Source organism: Camelus dromedarius, chromosome 27 (assembly GCF_036321535.1).
Source record: "Camelus dromedarius isolate mCamDro1 chromosome 27, mCamDro1.pat, whole genome shotgun sequence".
NCBI lineage: Eukaryota > Metazoa > Chordata > Mammalia > Artiodactyla > Camelidae > Camelus > Camelus dromedarius.
This window is the reverse complement of record NC_087462.1, coordinates 1,770,136-1,786,742: the sequence shown is the minus strand read 5'-3', so window position 1 is coordinate 1,786,742 and position 16,607 is coordinate 1,770,136. Positions and strand designations below refer to the sequence as shown.

Sequence of the window (16,607 nt, the reverse complement as noted above, 5' to 3'; positions counted from 1 at the left end):
TGCCTCAGTGGACTCCCCTTAGGGGCACAAGCCCACACCAAGTCCCACCCCTGCCGGGACGAAGGCCCTGGGATGGGGACCAGTCTCCAGGTACACCCCCTTGCCGCACGCCCCTTTGGACCACCTCTGCCTTCTCATACATCTGTTCATTCTGCCAGTGCACCCTCCCCCATGGGGGGCCCTGTGCTGGAACACTACCCCCACCAACCCAAGGGTATCTCATTCTGCCCTCCAGTCCCCTTATTTGCAGTTCTGCTAACTGGCCCCTTCTCTTTTCTCCTGGGTGACCTGAGCTCTGCACCCCTCTAGCCCAGCCGCTGGCTGCTGGGTGACCCTGGGATGCGCCAGCTTACTGGTGGATAAGCAGACCCCAATCCCACTGTGCCCCCGGCAGGACCGTGTGTACACCAGGTGGGGTGCCGGAGGTGTCCCAGCGGTGTCCTGGCGGGGGTGCTGGGCAGGGGCCCGGGGTGGGGGTCCAAGAGGAGCTGCACGCACGCGGCGGGGCGCGGGGTCGCGGTGACCTTGGCGGGGGGCGCGGGTCCCGGGGGAGGGGCGGAGCGCGGCGCCCGGCGGCAGGCGGGGACGGGCGGGGACGGGCGCGGGCGCGACGGCGGCGGCGGCGGCGGCGGCGGCGGCGGCGGCGGCGGCAGCTCGGGCGGGCGGCGGCGGGCGTGCGGGGGGCGGCGGCGCCGGAGCGGACACGGAACCGGCCAGCAGCAGCCGCGGCGGCGCCGCAGGGACGAGCGCCCAGGTAGGTGGCTGGGGCGGGGGGCCGGGGCGCCGGGGCACGCTGCATGCCCCCTGGAGGCCCGCGGGTCCTTTCCCTGAGCGCCCCTCCTTTGTCCGAGCCCCACCCTCCTCCCCCACGCCGAGCCCTCCGCCGGAACCCCCTCCCCAGCCCGGCGGGTCCCTGGCCCGGCCGTCCTCCGCGCGTCCACCTTGGACAGCTCCCTCCCTGCCGCCCCCCTCCGCCCACCGTACTAACGGGGAGCTCTTCGGCCGAGCCAGCCCCTCCTCCGGCCCACCGCAGCCTCACTCTCCGTCCGCTCTCAGGGCCACTTCACGAGGAGTCAGGTGGGCCTTGGGCCCGTCTGCCCCCACCACACATCCCCTTCGTCCTCCCGCTCCCTCAGCCAAGCCAAGCCGCTCACCCAGGAGCCCCTCCCCTGGTGGGCTCCCCCTCCCCCACCAATTAGATCCTGCTTGGGCCGAGGGGAGCCCATGGGCTGGCCCCCGGGGTGTCCCTCCCCTCCCACAGGCCTCCTAGAGCAGGCCCTGGCTCATCAATCCCCCACTGGTCAGGGGATCCCTAGGTCAGAGTCTGGGGCAGGCCTCCTGTGCCCCCAGGCCCTCCCCTGCCTGGGTCAGGGCCTGCTTTCTTGCACCTGAGGTCGCTCCAACCTCCTGGCAGCACTGGGCTCCGGGGACCCAGGATGGGGAGGTTTGTCTGGCCCGGGATTCTCAGGATGGTCGGCTTTGCACAGCAGAAGGACTCCCAGTTTTGTAACCAACCAGGGCTGGGTTCAAATCCCTCTCTGCTCTGCCACCTCCCTGCTGTGACCTTGAGCCCATGCCACCCCCTTTTGAGCCTCAGTGCCCACAACCCCTCCCCCTCCCCCAGCCCATGGGAGGAGAGGGTGGGATTCAAACAGCACCCGGTGGGTTCCCAGCATGGGCTTGGGGGTTATTGAATGAGGGCTCCTAGTCGGGGGTCCCCTCCTGGAAGACACCCTGCTGAAGTCCTGGAGCCGTGCCTGGGGGTCTGCGCCCAGAGCAAGGTGAGCACTGGGTCTGGGGCGGCAGATTGGATGGTGACCAGCCAGCCCAGGTTCCCCAGCCGGTCACAGCAGTGCCTGGCTGCACACTGGTGTGCCCGCTTCTCGGGGTGCCTGCCCAGGAAAGGGCAGTGACTGCAGAGCAGACTGGCAGCCCTGCCAACCCCCCAACCTCCTCCCAGGCTGTGCATGTCACCGATGTGCCTACTGGTCCGCAGTGAGTTAGAACTGCTAAAGCTCCCTCCCGCAAGTTTGCTGGGCACGTTACTTGTTGGGTACCTGTCGGCCATTACCTTCATCGTACGTCTTTTTCTAACAAACCTGATACTTTTGATCGGTCAGAACACGACTTCCCATCCCACCACCAGCCAAGTGCCTTGTACACTGGGCCCTTATCATGTCCGTCTGTCTTCACTGAGGACACCTAGGCTCGGGGACACCATTGACTTGCCTGGGTTTTCACTGCCAGGCTCACACCGTCGCATCTGGCTCACACTCCCGCACGCACACCTGCGGGAGGCGGCGCGGCCAGGGTGCAGTCTTGCCCTCTCTTCTCCCTCCCGCCAGAGACACCCCCCACCCCCCCGCCCATGCTGAAGGACCCTCAGAGCTGGCTGAGGAGGAGGCATAGAAGGGGTCTCTCATGTTTCTGTAAATAAGGACACAGATGCTGGGGACAGACCTCCGGCCTTCCCACCCCCAGCCCCCGGTTTTCCCCCACCTCCATCAGTTCAGGATCTGCTCTGCTGTGTGACCTCCTGAGGTTACTGGACTTCTCTGAGCACAGGGGAGGAAAGAGAGGAATTCTGTTGAATCCCTCTCCCAGGGGATTCTGTTCCTACAGACACATCAGACCCAAACAGGAGGCCAGGGCGGGCCAGACCACAGCCTGGGTTTGGCGTTCAGGGAGTGGGGCTTTTTCTCTTGAGGCTAACTTTTAGTTTCCTCATCTACAGCCTGGGCTGCTATGGGAAACCTCCTTTGAGATTTGCAAATTCTCTGACCTCCAGCCCCAGGATCACACTTCCAGGATGAGAGCAGAGAGGCGAGGGGAGCAGTTTTAAAATGCTGGTTCCTAGGGCTGTGGCCCTGGACCAAAGGGTTCATCAATTCCAGGGGTGAGGCCCTGCAATCTGCATCTTAAAGACACCCCACCACACAGCTCCCCTGAGGTTTAGGAGCCTCTGGGCTGGGGGGTTGAGCAGGGAGCCTGCGATTGTTGGAGAGAGGCCCCGTTTTACTTATTCTGCAGAGGAGAAAACTGAGGGTCAGGGTGGCAAATGAATGTGCCCAGGTCACAGAGCCAGGCCTACTGGGAAGAAAGGAAAAAAAAAAAAAGCTGGTGCTGCCTATGGGAGGGTGTAGGGGAGCGTGTAGGTGGAGAAAGGAGTTGGAGGGCACCCCATGCTGGCATCTCCACACCTCTTCCAGCCCAGAATCCCCCCATCTCCTCCCAGATTTCGTTTCAAGGGAAGCAGGCAGAGGGGGCTGGCTCCAAGCCTACATGCAGGACAGAACTACAAAGTCTGGCAAATCCACCAGGGAAGTCTTCCCTGGGGTCACAAGAGAAATGCCGCCTCCTCCGAGAAGCCGCCCCTCCCATCCCCTCCCTCCCTACAAGTGGCCTTTGCGTCTGACACTCCTCTCTGTGCAGGGTCGGTCCGGGGTTCTAGCAGCCCGCGCGAGCCCTCCCGGCCCCGACCCCCTCCCCCGCGCAGAAGATGCCTGAGCAGAGCAACGACTACCGAGTGGTGGTGTTCGGGGCAGGCGGAGTGGGCAAGAGCTCGCTGGTGCTGCGCTTTGTCAAGGGCACGTTCCGGGACACCTACATCCCCACCATTGAGGACACCTACCGGCAGGTCATCAGCTGTGACAAGAGCGTGTGCACGCTGCAGATCACCGACACCACGGGCAGCCACCAGTTCCCAGCCATGCAGCGGCTGTCTATTTCCAAGGGCCATGCCTTCATCTTGGTCTTCTCCGTCACCAGCAAGCAGTCGCTGGAGGAGCTGGGCCCCATCTACAAGCTCATTGTGCAGATCAAGGGCAGCGTGGAGGACATCCCGGTCATGCTGGTGGGCAACAAGTGTGACGAGACGCAGCGGGAGGTGGACACCCGCGAGGCACAGGCCGTGGCCCAGGAGTGGAAGTGCGCCTTCATGGAGACGTCGGCCAAGATGAACTACAACGTCAAGGAGCTCTTCCAGGAGCTGCTCACGCTGGAGACACGCCGGAACATGAGCCTCAACATCGACGGCAAGCGCTCCAGCAAACAGAAGAGGACAGACCGCATCAAGGGCAAATGCATCCTCATGTGAGCCCAGCGCCCCGTGTAGGCGCCCCGCTGCCCTGGCCCAGGCCTCCCGGGGGTCCTCCTCCTCCTCCCCTCTCCCTCTCATCTCTCCCACTTCTCTTCCTTCCTCCAGCATCTCTGGCGAGGAACCTGAGGCCCCAGTGAGCCCATGGCAGACCTGGGACTCCAACCCGGCTCTGTCCCACGGCTCTGCCTTCCTCCCCACCATCTTTGCTCCCCATCCTGTCTGTACCCCCAAAGCCAAGTGCTGGAGGTGGCCCCCTTGATCTGCACATGGGAAAATGGGGAAGCTCCCTGTCCCCGTCAGAAATGAAGATGCTGGTCATGGTGTCTCCGAGGACCCTCACCTCTGACCCCTTCCCTTGGGCACCCTGAGCCGGACCTGCACCCTGCCCCTCATTAGATCACTGTGACCTTGATGGGGAGAAGGGAGTGGAAATGCACATAGACTTCAGACTTTATTTTCTCCTATTTGGTGTTTAACATCCACCCCCTTTCATCCCTCGTGGCCTCCGGCCTGTGCCTCCCCCCCCAGGTTCCAGACCACCCCCTTCACCCTCAGTCTCCACAGCTTGGTGGGATCCTTGTGGGCTGGGTCTCCGGCTGCCAGGCAATAACCGCAGGGCCCACAGCAGTGCTCCACCGGCCCGGAGTCCCACTCCTCACCCGGCCTGGGCCTGGGGGCAGGCAGGGGAGGCCCAGGACTAGCCGATGGCCACAGCACAACTCCAGGGGACTGTCCGGAGTGAATATGGAGGAGCTTCCCAACCACAGCGTGCAGACAGAGATGGGTACAGCTTGTCACCACTGAGCCGGGGCAGGGACCCGAGGTGCTGGGGGTCGTTGGAGGCAAACCGTTGCCCGGCCTGCTTCCTCCCTCCTCTTGGGCCCCGGGGGGGACCGCCCAGGAATGCGGGTGTCCTGGAGTCAGGATGTGTCCACCACAGTGAGATTCTAAGTGTTTCTGTGAGAGTGTCTAGATGATGCCACACCGGTGGGACCTGGGACAAGTATGAAGGTGCCCTATAGGCCTGGGTGGCAGTGTGGCAGTGGTGGAGGGGGTCTGGGATGACGTACTGGGCACCTCAGTGTGCTGGGCGGATGGCTTGTGTCTAAGCTTGTGTGGGGGCTCCTGTGTGTGTGTGTTTGTGTGACAGTCAATGTGTAGTAACAGTGTAGGGTGAACATAGGGGCAGGTCATGTGGTTGCCAACAAGACTGGACACTTGGGATGTGTGAGCCTTTGCACCCGCGAGAATACGACCGTGAGCAGCTGCATTTTGGGGGGAGGGTGATGTGATTTAGCGGGGATCCTCTGTAGGCTTGTTGATCCTGCCTGTCTGAGGCACACTGCGCTGGCTTCACTCTGGAGCGAGGTGGCTCTCAGCTCACCACCTGTATGCATCAGCCGTTGCTAGGCGACACGCAACCACAAACTCGGCAGCTCGAAACAGCACACGTGTATGCTCTCAGCACAAGGCAGTGATCAGTACCGCCGAGCTGTGGTCTCATCCGAAGGCCTGCCTGGGGAAGGATCTGCATCGCGGCTCACGTGCTTGTGGGCAGCATTCAGTTGCCTGCGGTCTTAGGACGGGGGCTCAGCTGCCTGCCTTCTGGGCCTCTCCCTGGGGCTACGGGCAGCACTGGTGTCACTAGGCATCAGGAAGCTAGATGCGTGTGTGGTAGAGAGGCCACGGGGCTGTAGCCAGGTGACCACGCGCTTTGTGTAGGCAAGAGAGACTGTTTGTGTCCATCTTGGTAGCAGTGTATTTTCTCCCCTCTGTGTTTGTGGGGCTTTTCATTCCTCAAATATTTACTGGGCACGCTGTGTGTATATGTGCACGTGCATGCGTGTGTCCCCACCTGGCGTGTGGACAGGCCCTCAGAAGAATTGGTAGCATCTTATCTAAGCACAGCTGAGTACCTTTATCCTGATGGGTCCAGGACCCACCAGCAACTGGTGTTGGCCCCTCCCCACTGAAGGTGCCGGAGAAAGTGGGGCTGGGCAGGGACCATTCTCAGGGACACACCCTGATAGCACAATCTCCCTGGGGCCCTGCCCACCTCCAGGCCTCTGCTGCCCTATGCCCTGCCCCGACCCTGGGGGAGAGAGGAGTTCCGCAGCAGGAGAGGACCAGGGCCCCCCCCCCAGCTGTTGGCCCGTCCTGCCTCGGCATCCCTGGGTCTGGTGACCGTACCAGGCCATGCTTGTGTGCCCCTGCCCCCTCCCCCTCGCATGTGGGTGCCCCAACTCCCCATTGTGGGGTCTGTGTAACATTCGCTCTAGAAATAGTCTTCCTGCAATAAAGACGTGGATCCTGCCTCCTGCACCAGTGTGCCTTCTTTGGGGTGGGGAGGTCAGCTGGCCACCTGCAAAGGATGGGAAGTGAGGGATGGGGCTGTGAGAAGAGTTTGGACTTTTGTAAGGGGGACTCTTGGGCATCGTGGGAACATTTCAGGGCCCCTCCCACGGAGCCCCCGCAAGAAATCTCACAGGCCCTGCCAGACCCTGTACTTACTAGAGCCAGTGGAAGGCATCATGCAGGCACTATGAGCCCCATATTACTTGAGGGGAAAACTGCAGGGCCTCAGTTTTCCCATCTGCTAAATGGCTCAGGGCGGGATTTGCAAATTTATAAGCAAGGCTGGGACTAGGGTGAGGAGAGCAAGGTACTCTCCTGCCACCGGTGCCAAAATCTTAGACGTTCAGTTACGTTATTTTAATGCAATATTTAATGCAAAGGAAGCCATGATGAACAAAACATAAATATTTGAAATAAAGACAGGATCTGACAGGGCCAGGGGTAGGGAAAAGCAAGGGAATTTGTTTGCATAAGTGCAGAACCAGATCTTGTTTTTCTTTACAATTCTGATATTTTGTTCATCATGGATTATTTATGTATTTATTTTGAAATTTTAACCTACGGCATTAACATAGTGTTTATCTTGATAGTGAGTGCTTTTATTTGTTTTGGGACACCCCACATGCCTTGCCCCAGCCTTGCCCTAATCTGTCTTTGGGGTCACTAAGGAGACCTTGAGTGAAGTACCCTCAGCCACTTCATGCAACTGCTGCAGGAATCGCCAGTTCTTCTGACTTTTTAAGAACACCTGGAAATTTGGATTTCTTTTTGTGAAGCATCCTGATTTTTATTTTTATTAAAAAAATTTTTTTTGGTGGGGGGGAGGTAATGAGATTTCTTTCTTGTTTGCTTGCTTAATGGAGTTTCTGGGGATTGAACGCAGGACCTCGTGCATGCTAAGCAGGACCCCTGAGCTATACCCTCCCCCAACATCCTGATTTTTAAATGTCAGCAACGCAGTTAGAATTTTTACAGGATATTGGGCCACAGCTTGTCCAGGGGCCACCAGTATGCAACCCTTATTCAAACAGTAATTCCTCCTCTGGGACTGAGCTGAGGAGTGAGATGCCATGCTGTTCCCAGGCATCTGGTTCTTTGTGCATTGCAGGAGGTGAGCAAGGGAGTTTGCTGTGGGGATGACAGCAGCCCTGGCAGGGGAGCCCAACTAGGAGGCCAGCAGCTCAGATCACAGAGTAACAGTGTTGCACAAAGTTCTTGAAGTTTCAGAATATGGTGTCTCCATCTTCCTGTGTAAGAAACTGTCCTCTCCATGACAACTGGATGATTTTGAAGACATACCAATGGTTTCCCAACATCACCATGAGAGCATGTTCAAAATGAACATTCCAGGGGTCAGGTTTTCTTCAGGATCCTGGTTCATTCGTTCTGGATGGGGGCCCAGGAATCTGCATTTCACAATCAAAGCCCAGGGGTTTAGATAGTAAGAAACCCTGAAAATTATGAGACAGGCTTGGGTGAATGACTTTGGGTTTAACCTCTCTGAGACTCAGTTTCTAACTCTGTAAAATGGGGATAATATCATTTCGCCTCCTAGCCTTATGCAGGGCGTTCAAAGAGAAGGAGCAATTATTATTGTTCTGTAGGTCAAGCGACTGATTATGAGGGCACATTCTTCCCCCGCAAGTGAGCTAGGAATTGGATTTGAACCCCCGGCCCGCCCAGGATTCGAACTCGCCAAGTGCCTCGCGCCTCCTTGACGTCACCAAGTCACCTCTGAATATCTGCTTGTCGCCCCGCCGCCGGGTCCACCACACAGTACCGATTGTACGTACTATACGTGTTAGCATAGCCCCGCCCCCCGCGCGCTCTCCCCTTACGGGTGGCCAGCAGCGGTGCCACTCAGCGCTCCTCCTCCCGGCCCCTCCCGGGCCCCGCGCCCCGCCCCCTCGCCTAGGCGCAGCCTACCCCGCTGCCTACTCTGAGCCCCACCCCCAGCCCAAGCTCCAGCCGCCGGGGCTCACAATTGGCTATGCCGGCCGACAGGGCCCGCCCCCCGCGCGGCTGGCCCCGCCCCGTAGGAGGGGAGCGAGCGCTCGCGCGCCCCGCGGTGGGTTCGGCTGCGCGGCGGGGCTGAGGCGGCCGTGTTGGCCCGAGCGCAGGTAAGGGAGCGTGCGGCCGCGATTCAGGCCGAGATCCGCTGCCCCCGACTCGGGCACCGGGGGTCCAGGGTGCAGGCCGGGGAGGACGGTAGGCCTGCGTGGCTCGGGGCTGGAGGGTCCTGGAACGGCTCGGATTTGGCTGCAGGCGGAGTTGGGGGTCGGGGTCTGTGAGGAGAGGGCGGCGGCCAGGGGTCCTGAATGGGCTTGGGGGTCGGGATCCGCTGAGGAGGGGCCGGAGATCCGGACTGGAGTTGAGGGTCAAGGTCTGTGAGGAGCGGCTGGGGCCGGGGATCCAGGTTAGAGTTGGGGGTGGGGGTCTGTGAGGAGGAACTGAAGCTGGGAATCCGGACTGGAGTGGGGGGTCGGGGTCTGTGAAGGGAGGGGCTGGGGCCGGGGAGTTGGGTTGGAGTTGGAGGCCGGAGCTGGGGATTGGGGGTCGAGGTTAGTTGGGGAGCCAACTGCGGAAGGAGTTGGGGGTCAGAGTCCGCTGAGGAGGAGGGGGCTGAGGCTGGGAATCCGGACTGGAGTTGGGGGCCGGGGTCCACTGAAGGAGGAGTGGGGATCCAGGCTGGAGGTGGGAGTCAGGGTCTGTTGTGGGGGTTGGGCAGGGGATCCCGGCTGGAGGTGGGGGCTGGCACTGGAGTTGGGGATGGGGGCCTGACCTGGGGCTGGAGGTTAGCTGGGGAGGCGACTACGATAGAGTTGGGGGTCCTGCCGGCTGGGGAGGGTGATTGAGGAACTCGGGGTTAGAGTGCGCTGGCACAGGGCCTGAAAGCAGAGTTTGGGGAGAGCTGGGGGAGGCAGGTAGGGGTCAGGCCCCTTTCAGAAGGCTCTCAGGGGCTATTGGGAGAAATGGAGAGTTAGGAGTAGGGGGGTGATGAGATAGGAGTGGGGGGTGGAGGAAGGTGGGATGGAGGCTGGTAGACCCCCCCCACTCACACAGGTGTTTTGCGGGAGGGTGACTTCAGGAGGAAATGGGGGCTTGGTTAGAAGTCAGTTATGAGGATTGTGGCGGGGAATCAGCCCCCACTTCTGCTGATAATTGAGTATAGAAGGGGTCCTGAGGGAGAAACCCGTGGGCAACGCAGAGAGCTGGAGGAGACGGGTGTTGGACATACTTCACGAGGTCTGTTTCTGGGACGTCAGGTGCAAAGGAGAAAGTCTTGGGAAGCTGAGAAAGGCTCGTGTGGGTGACTGAATTTTTCAGGAATTTTTGGGCTCAGGAGCGAAGAATCAGAGTGGGAGTTTTGGGGACAAGGATGTTGAGGGACGTGGGTGGCACTTTATTTTTCCCGGGGAGCGGGGGTTGCTGGGGCTGAAAGGTGGGCGAGAGAAGACAGATGTGATGAGCCGCAGCTGAGAGCCTCCACTGTTGCTAGGAGTCAGGGAGGCCAAGGCCAGGTTCGCAAACTTGTTCAGTTATGGGCTGAAGTCTTGCACAGACTGAGAGTGTGGTGGGCCTCAGAAGGTGGGCCTGCATTCCAACCTCAGCTCTTACTGCCTGCTTGGCTGTGCTGCCTCTGGGGGTTAGTCTACTCCTCTGTAAAATGGGAATAATAAAACAGGAGCAGGTCACTCCCAGGATCGCTGCCAGGGTCAAATGAGGGGATGCGTGCACCTAGCCAGCTCCTGGCACATGCCGAGGGTACGTGCGCATTGATAATAATGTTCTAAATTAAGTTTTTTAGGGGGGAGGAAGGTGGGTGGGTACAATTGCTGGTTGTCAGGGAGGGGAGGGGAGGAGTCACTTAGAGCTTGACATCAGCCCCTCAGTCTTGGGGTGCACATGAGAATCCCTTGTGGGATTTTTAAAAAGAATCTGCAATTTTTCCCTTCATATTATAAAAAATTAGGGAAAGACAACAATAAAAAATAGAGAAATCTCCCAGGATCTGCCTGGATTCTCTTTGTCAAGGAACAAGTACATGTATTTAAGAGAAATCTTCCTGGGTCGTTCTGATTTAGGTGTACCCCAAAGGAGCCATTTGGATGTGTGCCCTGAAGGGGACCATTGAGCCACAATGATACACTCTTAAAACATACGAGCTTTACAACTTGAGTTCACTTGGTGGACCAGGGTCTTCCTCCTGGGCACTGCTGACAGACCTTGTACTGCTGGCCTGGGGGTCTGGGTCACCCTATGGGAGGCTGTCCTGGGCACCGTGGAGTGTGGAGCTGCATCCCTGGCCCCTATCCACTGGATGCTCGGAGCACCCCCATTTGTGAAGACTACAGATGTCCCCAGACAGTGCCCCCTTTTCCCAGGGGCCAGAATCACCCTCTGGTGGAGATCCCCTCTTCCAGACAAAGCTAAGTTATTTTCTGCTTGAAGGATCACATCTCTTAACAGACACACACTACTGATATAAAGTAAATAAACAACGAGGATCTACTGTACAGCACAGAGAACTATATTCAATTTCTTGTAATGAGCTATAATGGAAAAGAATCAGAAAAAAAAATATATGTATGTGTATGTATAACTGAGTCGCTTTGCTGTACACCTGAAACTAACATTGTAAATCAACTACACTTCAATAAGAAATAAAAATTAAAAAAAAATCACATCTCGCCTATGATCCTTAGGAAGTACAGCTATTCAGATTTGAGTTGGTTTATAAGTCATCTCGTGTTCTCATTTCGAGAGGAGAAAAAAAGAATTCACACTGCTTTTAGAATTTTAGAAATTCTGACTTCTTTCTAGGTGGGTCTTTTGTGTGGCTTTTGAACCCTTATACTGAGTTTGAATACGGGAGTAACTGATCGGTGGCAGGCACAGAAGGATGCCTGCATCTGAGATTTGTTTCCCTGGTTGTAACCTAGTGCACGAGGCTTCTGTAGAAGCTTGAGGTCTTCGGGTGATTCTTGGCCTCCTAGAAAACACCTGTGACAGATGTGACAGAAGCCGTGCACCCCTGTTCTTGTTTGCGTTTCCTGAAGCCCGGGGCCCTATGGTGTGAAGAGGGACGCAGCTGAATGTGAATTACCCCAGCACAGACGGTTCAGCTTGGTGCTTCCTGAATAGGGGCATTTTTTGGAAAACCCGGTAGCAGTGTAACAGGTACCTTCTTCTATCCAAGGTGTTACTACGGGTTTTCTCATTTGCATCTGGAAACAAACAATTGTCTTTAAGATCGTATTTCCTAGGACATTTGTGTTCTTGAAGCTCATCTGTCATTTCTTACGGGAAAGTGTGGTTGGACCTGGCCTCCATGACTATGGAACTTTCCAGAGCTTTCTAGAGAGGACGGTTCCCTAGGACAGTTGCGTGATTGCTGGGTGTTGACACAGACTTCTCTGAGCTGCGTCTTCACTGAGCAGAGCAGACCGAGATTGATCGCCCAGGCTGCATCTTTGTTCTGGGAAGGCTTGTCTCCGTGAAGTCTCATGTCCTTGACCACGTCAGGGTTTGCGACATTCAGTGTTCATTTTGACAGCTCTGGACCACATGTTTCCCTGCTTCTCTCGGGCTGCCCTTTGGTGTGGCCCCTCACTTTCTCTTAAGGGTCTGGAGAGAATTGTTTGCTACACTTCACCCAGAAGACCTCAGAGACCAGACCGGGCCACTGAAACGGTGGGACAACTTGTCCTGAGCACTCGGGTCCACTCTCCTCCTCATCCACCCTGTGGCTTGTATCTTGTCCTGCCCGCTCTTGGGCAGGGGGGCTTGTGGGCAGCTCTGAGACTCTTCCAGAAATAGATCTGGGTCTCATTGAGAACCTTGCAAAGGGGAAAAGTCTGACTGTTCTTTATTTTTTAAATTGAGGTACAATTGCCACATCATAAAACTCCTCCATTTTGAGCACACAGTTCAGTTTTTTGTAAGTTTATCAAGTTGTGTAACCATCTCCATAAACCCGTCTCAGAACCTTCCATCACCCCAGTAAGATCCTTGATCCCCATTCACAGTCACTCTCCCACCCTCTCCCCAGCCCCTGACAGCCAGGAGCCCCCTCCCTGTGTCTGGGGACTGGCCTCTTCTGGACGTTTCACATCCATGGACTCACACGCTGTGTGTCCTTCTGTGTCTACTTCTCTCACTGAGCACCATGTTTTCAGGGTCCGTCCACGTGGGAGCGGGTGTCAGGGCATCTCTCCTGTTTGTGGCTGAGTGATGCTCCCGAGGGTGGAGGGACCATGTGTGTTTATCCACTCACCCGTCACTGGGCATCTGGGTTGCTCCCACGTTTTGGCAGTGAAGAATCAGGCTGCTGTGGAATGGCTTTTTTCCTGGGCATTTGACAGCCCACTGAACTGAAGATCAGGAAGGTCGGGTGTCAGCCCTCCGGCTCTACCTCTCTCTCCTGCCACGTGTTTTCCCCCCTTGAGTTAAATGCTTCACCTTCTTGTGCACAGAGCATCCCTGCTGGCTGATCAGCCTTCACTCTCTCTGGCTCCAGTAGGTCGACTGGAATCCTCTCTACAGCTAAGATCGGTTTGTCATTTCCCTGCCACCTTCGCCATCTTGCCACTCTCTTGACAAAATAAAAATTGCTCCCTCGGCCCTGGTGGCACCGGGACTTGCCCCCCCCCAACCTTGGAGTGTCCTTCACTTTGACTCCAGTAAGGGCCCCTCCCGCTCCTCCCTGCCGCCCGCCCAGCACAGACCCCCAGCTTTCCTGGATGGTGCAGTTTGCTGTCTCCTTTGTCTGAAACCTTCCTTCCTTCCTTCCTCTCCCCAACAAAGGCTGGTTGTGTGCCTATTTTAAGCCTCAGACCGGGTGCCAGGCGCCGGGAACGCCATGTGAATGAGACGCTTGTATGCGAGCAAGGGGCAATGGGGAGATTGGGGGGCCCCGGGGCCATGCTGTCCCTGGCTCAGACCTCTGAGTCGGGGTTCTCGGGGGTGGCGGAGATGGGGGCCCAGGCCTGTGTTCCGAGAGCCCCACAGGTGCCACGACAGTAAGACATCTTCCAGGAGGCAGAGGGGTGGGGATAAGTCCTCAGGGGAAGAGGCCAGAGAGCAGGATCGCCCCGAGGAGTTTGCCAGGGGACAGGTCAAGGGGGTGTGCAGAGGTGGGGTGGGTTGTTCCTTGACATCTAGGGCAGGCCCCCTGCTCCCTGCGTCACCGTGGACACTAGGGCAGGTCATTCTCTGTGCAGGCCACCCCGGGCACCGGGTGGAGAGCAGCCTCCCCGTCCCCCCCACTCTTGATGCCAGGTTGCGGCACCGAAGGAGAGAAACTGATATGTAGAAATTGCTGCTTTCTTTGGAATTTCTGAAAGTTAACCACTTGGAGATGATAAAGTACAAAAGATGACCCCTCTCTGGTGTGTGTCAGTCGAGAGTCTGCTTTTCCTGACCGTAACTGTGGATGTGCGTGTATGTCCACGTGAGCTCTCCGCCTGGGCGAGGGGCCAGGTGGATCTGGGGTGCAGATGAATTTGAAACCCGCCCGCCAGCTCTGCGTCATGACAGTTACTGCGTGTCACATCTTTTGTCCTTTGTTGTCCTGGCCCTGACCCCTGCTCTGCCTCCTCAAGAACCTCCTTAATGTGGTGGACAAAAAAGCACAGGGCAATCAAAGAAGGAAAGGATCCAGCCAAGTCCATGCAGAGCCTGTGCCGGGACTGTCGGTGAGTCCAGCCGCAGCCGCACTAGCCTTGTTCTTGCCTAACTGCCTGCCTGACTTCCTGGGGCCCCCATAACACAGCACTGCAGACTGGGTGGCTTTTAGCCGCAGGAATCTGTCTTCTCCCGGCCCTGGAGGCCAGAAGTCTGAAACCGAGGGTGTGGGCCGAGCTTCACTCCCCTCTCCGGGCTCCAGGGAAGGGTCCTTCCTGCCTCTCTCCATTTCTGGAAGGTGGAGGTTTCCAGCAATCCTTGGTGCCCCTTGGCTTATATAGACACATCACTCCAGTCTCTGCCTCTGTTGTCACGTGGCCGTTACCCTGTGTGTCCATCAAAGCAAAGCCGGGGCTGGACGGTAGTTAGAATGGTAAAACCAGACTTTACTCAGGAACTAATGCAACAGGGAAAAGAAACTTCCACGTAGAATGGGGCTCAACCCTGGTTCCAGCGTGGACAAGCGGGGGTCAGTGGAGGGAAAGTTGCTGAGAGGAAATTTAAGGGGGATTCTGGCTAAACAGACCTCACAGGACTCCTGGTGTGCACAGGCTGGCCATCAGACATCCCTGGGGGCGGGATCGGGAGTGGTCAGACACACAGGATAGGGGTGTCTCGATCAACCAACTTAGCAGGCTTCTTGCTAAAATGGGACAGTGCAGAAACCCAAAAGTCAAGGCCCCCCTCCCTGGAAAGTTCAAGGTAACCTGAGTCTCATCTGGCCAAGGAGAGAATCTGTCATGTCTCATGTGTGTACAGGACACCCGTCGTTGGACCAGGACCACCCGACTCCAGCGTGACCTCGCTTTAACTCAGTGACACATGCAAAGGCGCCATTTCCAAGTCAGGTCCCATCCCCAGGTCCCAGGGAGGTCTCTTAGGGGAGGGAGACACACTACCTCAAAAGGGGTCACCCTCGTCAGGTGACAGTCAGCTTTTCTGGGGCTTCATGATCCTAGTTGCCAGATGGCCCTTCCCCTTTCCCCTGTGCCCTCTTTCTCTACACCAGAAAAGGAAAAATTTGCACCATCTCATAGAAAATAGGGAACTCTGGGCCTGACTCGGCCCCTGGGAGGAAGTGGGAGTTTTCAAGTCCACGGGGACAGGGACGTGGAGGAGGTCCCAGGTGACCCCGCAGCCCCGGAGAAGCTCTTGATTATTTGAGACTGGGCAGGAACACCGCCTCGGCCACCTTCCAGGTTGTGAGGATCGAACAAGCCACCTCCAGAAGGAGGCCGTGGGAATTCTAAAGCTCCATAAACATGAAGTGTTCTTGTTAGTAACGCGATGGGTTTGACCAAGGCAGGGCCTCTGCTCACTGCGCTGTGGACTCTCGGGGCAGATCATTCTCTTGCGGGGGGTGGGGGGGGGGCGTCCTGGGCGCTGTGGAGTGTGGAGCAGCCTCCCCGGATCCCACCCAATAGAAACAGGATTGGAGCCTCAGGCGTAGTCTTATTTTTTTATTTTTTATTTTCAAAAAACTTTTGGTGAAGTGTAGTTGATATACAATGTTAGTTTCAGGTGTACGGCAAAGTGATTCAGTTACACATATACATACATATATATTTTTTCTTTTCAGATTCTTTTCCATTATAGGTTATTATAAGAAATCAAATATAGTTCCCTGTGCTATACAGTAGTAGGTCTTTGCTGTTTGTTTATTTTATATACAGTAACGTATGCGTCTGTTTATCCCCAACCGCTAATTTATCCTTCCCTTCCCTTTCCCCTTTGGTAGCCAGTTTGTTTTCTATGTCCATGAGTCTGTTTTTGGTTTATAAATAGAATCTGTATCATTTTTTGGGTAGATTCCACATATAAGTGATATGATATATTTGTCTTTCTCTGACTTATTTCACTTAGTATGATAATCTCTAGGTCCATCCATGTTGCTGCAGATGGCATTATTTCATTCTTTTTTATGGCTGAGTAGTATTTCATTGTATAAATGTACCACATCTTCTTTACCCAGTCATCTGTTGATGGACATTAGGCTGTCTCCATGTCTTGGCTGTTGTAAATAGTGCTGCTGTGAACATAGGGGTGCATGTGTCTTTTCAAATTAGAGTCTTCTCCAGACGTATGCCCAGGAGTGGGACTGCTGGATCATAGGATAAGTCTATTTTTAGTTTTTTAAGGAACCTCCTTACTGTTTTCTGTAATGGCTGCACCAATTTACATTCTCACCAGCAGTGCAGGAGGGCTCCCTTTTCTCCACAGCCTCTCCAGCATTTGTCATTTGTGAAATTTTTAGTGATGGCCATTCTGATGGGTGTGAGGTGGTACTTCATTGTAGTTGTGATTTGCTCTTCTCTGATAATTAGTGATGTTGAGCATCTTTTCACGTGCTTCTGGGGCATCTGGATGCCTCAGGAGGAATTCTAAATGAGTAGCTGCAGTCCAAACAGTAAAACAGGTGAAACTAATTTCATTGGTCTATTTTATGCAACCTGATACATCCCAAACA

At 56.2% G+C, this 16,607-nt stretch overlaps 2 protein-coding genes across 3 annotated transcripts in view; both read left to right on the top strand.

Annotated features, from left to right (window-relative positions):
* The first annotated feature begins 694 nt into the window (after positions 1-694).
* DIRAS1 (DIRAS family GTPase 1) lies at positions 695-6,407 on the top strand. The gene is made up of 2 exons (XM_031436873.2): positions 695-754; positions 3,433-6,407. The coding sequence occupies exon 2, from the start codon at positions 3,500-3,502 to the stop codon at positions 4,094-4,096; it is 597 nt and encodes a 198-aa protein (XP_031292733.1). The 5' UTR covers positions 695-754; positions 3,433-3,499; the 3' UTR covers positions 4,097-6,407.
* Positions 6,408-8,517: 2,110 nt separating this feature from the next.
* GNG7 (G protein subunit gamma 7) overlaps positions 8,518-16,607 on the top strand; it is a 128,130-nt gene continuing 120,040 nt past the window's right edge. For both annotated transcript variants that reach the window (XM_031436870.2, XM_064479679.1), the window contains exon 1: positions 8,518-8,574. The gene's annotated coding sequence lies outside the window, so the exon portion shown is untranslated. The remainder of the gene's footprint in view (positions 8,575-16,607) is intronic.

Bases quoted from the DNA above. Each gene is read 5' to 3' on its own strand.
- DIRAS1 (XM_031436873.2), top strand. From the start codon at position 3,500: ATGCCTGAGCAGAGCAACGACTACCGAGTGGTGGTGTTCGGGGCAGGC.